The sequence below is a fragment of the Oryza glaberrima genome, chromosome 3 (assembly GCF_000147395.1).
Source record: "Oryza glaberrima chromosome 3, OglaRS2, whole genome shotgun sequence".
Lineage (NCBI taxonomy): Eukaryota > Viridiplantae > Streptophyta > Magnoliopsida > Poales > Poaceae > Oryza > Oryza glaberrima.
Window position 1 is genome coordinate 33,644,993 of NC_068328.1, and position 6,455 is coordinate 33,651,447.

General features: G+C 39.4%; 1 protein-coding gene across 2 annotated transcripts; it reads left to right on the forward strand.

Moving 5' to 3' along the window:
* Window positions 1-157: 157 nt before the first annotated feature.
* On the forward strand, window positions 158-6,455 carry LOC127767996 (NEDD8-activating enzyme E1 regulatory subunit AXR1-like). 2 transcript variants are annotated; one of them, XM_052293496.1, is made up of 14 exons: window positions 158-328; window positions 957-1,129; window positions 1,225-1,388; window positions 1,697-1,807; window positions 1,998-2,077; window positions 2,179-2,329; window positions 2,426-2,519; window positions 3,109-3,197; window positions 4,360-4,433; window positions 4,547-4,709; window positions 5,131-5,216; window positions 5,738-5,821; window positions 5,913-6,093; window positions 6,177-6,455. In XM_052293496.1, exons 1-14 carry the CDS (start codon window positions 267-269, stop codon window positions 6,258-6,260), a joined length of 1,596 nt encoding a protein of 531 aa, XP_052149456.1. In that variant the 5' UTR covers window positions 158-266; the 3' UTR covers window positions 6,261-6,455. The 2 variants fall into 2 exon arrangements, with proteins under 2 accessions (XP_052149456.1, XP_052149457.1); XM_052293497.1 differs by having other exon boundaries at window positions 5,937-6,093.

The following is a 6,455-nucleotide window of genomic DNA, read 5'->3' on the forward strand; positions in this document are numbered from 1 at the left end:
AGTTGGTGTAGAGATGGTAGATGCTAACTAAACTGGATCGGCCCAATAGGCCCAAGTAGCTACAATATTGGGCCGTACGATTAGGCCCATGTCATTGGCCTCCAAAGCCCACGATCCCCTTCTCCTTGCTCCGCCTCCACTTAGCTTGAGACCGCTTTATTCCTCGCTCAGGGAGGAGAAGGCGAAGGCGAAGCAAAGCAAAACCTCGGAAGAGCGGCAGAGCCCACTCCACACGCGGAGAGGAGACCACGCCGCCGCCGGAAGCCATGGCCGCCGCCACCGCCGCCGCCTTCGCGGAGCCCAAGACCAAGTACGATCGCCAGCTCAGGTAACGCAACCGGCGCGCATCTGCGCTCTCCCATCTCCGACGGGTAGATTCCGGGCGCTTGCCGTTCGATCCTAGGGTTTAGCGCTCTTCGCGGTGGTGGAATTCCGGCACCGCTGTTCGGGTGCGGTTCGAGTGGGCGCGGTCTCTGATCTAGGGTTTTGGAGCTCCTTCTGTTCGGGTGACGGGTGGTCAAGAGCTGGAGGGATTTTCTCTGACAGAAATTGTTTCGAACGCTGCCGGTCATGCATTGGAGCTTGGTTGGTTGAAATATTGTTTACGTTGTTCACATGTAGTTGGGGATACCGACTGATAGCACTTTGCTGATTACTAAGACCCTAGTGGATTATGTTAGGGGTCCATAATTGGTGTTGGTGGTCTAGTCTGTGGCTTAATTGGGTGTTTTCTTATGTGCATCTGATTATCTGAGCTGTAGTTGTGCTTCACATGGGTAGTTCAGTTGCATATATAAATAGCACAGTTCAGTTTTACTTTATAAAATTTGACCTTCATTTTTCCAGCCTGCGACTTGTGTATTCTTCTTATTCTCTGCTTATTTTGCATCCGAGTAGGAAGAAGCAACCCATATACTAAAAACTACCTGTTATGATTCTGTTAATGCAAAGTACAGGATATGGGGTGATCAAGGACAGGCTGCACTGGAGAAGGCTAGCATATGCTTGCTTACCTGTGGCCCTACAGGAACTGAAGCGATGAAGAACCTTGTGCTTGGAGGAGTAGGGAGTGTTACTGTTGTTGATGGTTCCAAAGTTGAACAATCTGACATGGGAAACAATTTCCTGTGTAATTTCTGTGCTCCGCGTTTATTCCTGTTCCATTTCAATAAATTTCCAGTAAAGCAATGGAACTCATGTTCCGAGTACTCTGTTTATGTTCAGTGGATGCAGAATGCTTGGGGCAATCAAGAGCAAAATCTGTATGTTCGTTCCTGCAAGAGCTGAATGATGCTGTAAATGCCAAGTTTGTCGAGGAGTCTCCTCTGGCTCTCATAGACACAAACCCTTCATTCTTTTCCCAATTTACCGTAGTCATTGCTACTCAGGTGTGTGTTTACTCTTATGGTAAGATGCAAAATCAGTGATTGATTTTCTTGACTTCTCTGCGTAGCCAGAACATTTAACAAGAAGATTTAAAAGTCAAGGAAATGAGAATTGGCAAGTTTTTATAATCGCACAGGCGCATTAGATATTCATAGATATACTCCCTCTAGTAAGAGATACTTTTTTAGTGTGGACAGTCAAACTTTTATTATTTTAGCTATTTACTACACATGGATTGTTAGGAACAATGTGCACGTAGTTTTTCCTCTCGCGGCCAAATTTTGCTGATACCCAGTTTTTTCTACTGCAGCTTCCAGAGAGATCTTTACTGAAACTAGATGATATCTGCAGGAAAGCAAATATTGTGTTGGTTGCTGCACGTTCATATGGTCTAACTGGTCTAGTCAGGATCAGCGTTAAGGTACCTTTATTGATCTGTGCAAGAGTTTCTGAGTTGTTCTTTATTTGACTTTTAGCGGTGGACTGCATCTTGTTTCCTGACCTCATTATTTAGGACTTATTAATGTTGCTTGGCGGTTTTCATTTCCACAGTAGTCATGAGCCAAAGCATTTTCACCAGACTGAAAACTGTTTCCCTAACTATTGAGCAGGAGCACAATGTTATAGAATCAAAACCGGACCACTTCCTGGATGATTTACGCCTTCACAATCCATGGGTTGAACTCAAGCAGTAAGAGTTATTTGTACCTACATTGTTGGCATAGCAAGTTGCATGATCCTTTTCTCATTCTAGATGAAATCACTGTTGATCTTAATGCTTATGTTTTTCAGATTTGCAAAGTCAATTGATATAAATGATAAAGATCCTGTTGTGCACAAGCACACTCCCTACATTGTTATCCTTGTGAGGCTTGCAGAAAAATGGGCAGATGCACATGATGGGCGCTTACCTTCGACTAGGCAAGAGAAAAATGAATTCAAGGTACGTGTTTTGGGTTGTTGCCCCAATCAGTAAAAAGTGGTTGCTAATGTGTTTTGGGGACTGTCAGGTTATTGACTAATCTAATATCTTCTTCAGGCACTGATTCGAGAACATATGCTTAATTTAGATGAAGAAAACTACAAAGAAGCAGTGGAGTCCTCGTATAAAGTCTCTGTTACTCCAGGGATCAGTAAGTTTATTTTTAAATGTTCTTCTATCAGTATAATTTTACTTGCAGACATAATTTTGTGTGCTTGACTATTTCCTTTCTTAAATACCACTAGTAAAAACTACTTGAATTAACTTGAAGTTGTCACTCTAGTTTACATAATGAATGAATGTGGCCTATGTGTTAACAAACACCTCCTGGGTCTTGTACTTACATGTAGGCTGTGTTCTAACATCAGGGTTGGGAACACTTATCCTGCGCACGGAAAACGGAATGGTCCATTAACACATGATTAATTAAGTATTATGTAATTTTTTTTTCAAAAATGGATTAATATGATTTTTTAAGCAACTTTCGTATAGAAGCTTTTTTTAAAAAAAGCATGGTTTAGCAGTTTGAAAAGCGTGCGTGCGGAACACGAGGAAGAGGTGTTGGGAACTAAGGATACCGAACACAGCCGTAGTCTCTTTTTGAACCCATAAATATTTAACTTATTTATAAATATCTGTTGTATTCTTGTTGTATGTTCCTGCAGCCATGCACGTGTACACAATATAACATAGCTTCTGTGCAGAACTGCAAGTTCTAATTAGTGGTTAATTTCTTCTAGGTGATGAGATCCGTCAGATAATTGATGATAGCTCCGCTGAAGTGAATTCATCTTCTTCAGATTTCTGGGTTTTAGTGGCTGCTTTGAAGGTAGTTATAATTGTGATTTACAATTATGGAATGCCAACTTCTATTGTCTGATATGCCATACCACTGAGCTGTTATCTGAGGTTCCAGGCACTCTTGATAAAGTTTGTTGTTGAAACCAAATTGGAAAGTATCATACGTTGTTGAGGTGTCAGCAATATTCAATGATACTTTTCTTTTTTAAAAAAGTGTATCATACGTTGTTGAGGTCTCTCGGCGCTATTCAATGATTCTTTGTTTTAAAAAAGTGAATCATATGTTAGTTGAGGTGTCTCTGCGATATTCAATGAACCTGCATGATCTAGACACCCAGTTCTAGTTTTATTTTTTGGGCTAAAAAAACAAGTCAGATCCAAAAGGTTAATCTTCTCTCTAGCCAGATGCCTCATATAACCTGAAGCAAATGTCAGGTAGCTTTGGAATTTTGATACTTATGCTAAAGCTGCATATGAGTTCTCTCCCTGGAGAATGCTCATTTAGAACAAAAAAGCTCTAGAAGCTTTGTGTGTCTGAAGCTGCTTTCATAATGAATGTATATTAAAAAGCCTGAAATAATGTGTTGTTTATGAACTATCTTCACACTTACCATCTGTAAAGTTGCACCATATATCCCTTTAGGAATGTTTCCATTTTACATCCCTCAGCTTAGCAAGAAGTCTACTAAACGCACCTCAACTTCTCAGGAAATATATCGAACACTGACAAGTACAAAATTGATTATCGAGCACCAAAAATTTAGTAAACCTGGTAAATTTTCAACCCAAAGTGTTTTTGGAGGAGCCGCAGTTGCTGGCATGAATCCAACTCAAGGTGTTCTTTCTGATTAAAAAAAACTCTGTTCTTTTGCTATATCGACAGTAACATCATGGGTATAATTCAAAAGGTTAGCTTGCTTAGTTGTCTAAACCATCCAAACAAGAAAAAGAAATACAGCATTGACATTTCCAATGGTAGTGAGTCTGACTCTTGAGTGCCACCGGAAGAAAGCGTATATAGCTTCTGAATATATGATATTATTTTGGAGGGTATTAAATTTCTTTGAGAGTTCAGGGGTGTAACATGGACTTACTCATACTTTATGCTTTCTTTTTTTGGTTGAAATTATTGTTTTTTATTAGCATTCATGTCTCAATTTGGATTTCTTTCTCTCACTTGCTACTTACAGGAATTTATTGCAAATGAGGGCAACGGTGAGCTACCTCTTGAGGGGACGATACCTGATATGACTTCACTTACTGAGTTAGTGCCCTGCAGTCATCTAGCTTTGCAATGATCTCAGATTCAGTCAACTTCTGCCGAACTATTTTCTTCTATCACATGAATGCAGCTGTTTCTCTTTTATAACCTTACAGGTACTATGTTAGCCTGCAAAAGATTTACCAAGCTAAGGCTGAATCTGACTGCCTTGCCTTGGAGCATCATGTAAAGGATATCTTGAAGCGAATTGATAGAGACCCTGATTCTATTTCACGGGCATACATAAAAACATTTTGCAAAAATGCTAGAAAACTCAGAGTAAGCTGCTTTCTTTAAATATACATTGTAACACCTGTTTGGGATGGCTACAATGATGTGCTTGATAATCATTTGATCTAACTAGTTTTAATTGAGAAGAACCTTGTAGTATTTTGTACCCTATCCATATTCCATATATTTGATAAAGACAAAGCTGATTGTATGTGTATGGTATACTAGCTACTAGCTAGTACTGATCATTGCTTTTGCACTTGTTTCAAAAGAATTAAATTGTACAAGAGGTGCAATTGTCCCTTTTAAACTATGCCACTCCTGATTTATTTTCCTCCACTGGAATGCATGTGTTCAATTTTCTATTTGATATAACATGCTAATTCTTATCTCACTTTAAATATCATGATTGATAAATATTGTTGAACTATACCTGATAGTTATTGAGTAAGTGATATCTGCTGTCTAGGTCTGTAGGTACCGCAGTATGGAGGAAGAGTTTAGCTCTCCTGTTCTTTCTGAAGTTCAAAAATACTTCACCGATGAAGACTACTGGTCAGTACCTTTTACTCCTTTGTGCTTGTCATTTTTTTAATGTTATGGAACTTTCTCTGTTCATATACTTTGGCATCTTTACTTTAGTTTTCAAGCTCCATGCAGCTGTTACAAAGGTAGTACTGCTGTTGCTGCATCCTAGAATATCAGCCTATCCTAAATCATAGAAATTGAAAATACCTGTTAAACTGAATTGTAATGCAATACCAGGATTACAAGATGCCTTGATTGAACCTATTGAAGACTTTTTCTGCTTCGAATTGTGGTTTCATCGTCTTGTTGCAAACACAAGTTTTCTTTCAAACCAATAGTTGGTCACACTGTAGCATGCAGTGCAACTTTGGAGTAGGTGGAGAAGTCAGCTATTGTTTCTTCCTTTGCTTTGTATGTTGCCGGAACTGTTGTTAGAATGACTAGCCATTGTTATCTATTCTCCTATTTTCTATCTCCATGAATTCTCAACCGGTTATTGTTCTTATTGATTTATTTGTTATTCAAATGACAAGCAAATTTGGCTGCAGCTTTGCAATGAACTTCTATGTTCTGCTACGTGCTGTTGATCGACTTGCAGCCAACTATAACAGATTCCCTGGAATCTTTGAAAGGTAAGCATGAGTAAAATGTTCATTCACTTTCGGTGAACATTATAACATCGTACATGTATTTATAATACTAATAATACACTGGATTCGGTAGTGAGATTGATGAGGATGTGCCTAGGCTGAAGACAGCTGCTGTTTCAGTAATGAGTGAGATGGGTATGAACGGGGCACCTTTGTCTGAAGACCTGATTACTGAAATGTGCCGGTTTGGGGGTGCAGAGATTCATCCCGTGGCTGCCTTCATTGGCGGAGTAGCATCCCAAGAAGTAATTAAGGTGTGTTTTGATCTCGTGACGGTAATTTGTGGACAACCATTTATTGTTCTTTCATCGCACTAACTACTCATTCCCTTTTCCAGCTGGTCACCAAACAGTTTGTGCCTTTGCTGGGAACATTTATATTCAACGGGATTGATCACAAATCTCAAGTTTTGGCGTTATAACATCAATCTGGTATAGAGCTTTTCGGAACCTCACCCAATTAATTACATTAGAGTTGCCCCAGATTTTGTATTATGGCCTTCCGGTGCAATGAAAATCACTTGTCCATATAAATGATCATTGTCAGATTTGGAATTATCATCGTATTTACATGGGAAAAGGTCCAAATACCCCTTGAAACAGTATGAATTTTGTGA

Excerpts from the sequence above, each read along its gene's own strand:
- LOC127767996 (XM_052293496.1), top strand. The coding sequence starts at position 267 with ATGGCCGCCGCCACCGCCGCCGCCTTCGCGGAGCCCAAGACCAAGTAC. Across the intron at positions 5,217-5,737 it reads TTCACCGATGAAGACTACTG|CTTTGCAATGAACTTCTATG; the intron begins GTCAGTACCTTT and ends ATTTGGCTGCAG. Across the intron at positions 6,094-6,176 it reads CATCCCAAGAAGTAATTAAG|CTGGTCACCAAACAGTTTGT; the intron begins GTGTGTTTTGAT and ends TCCCTTTTCCAG.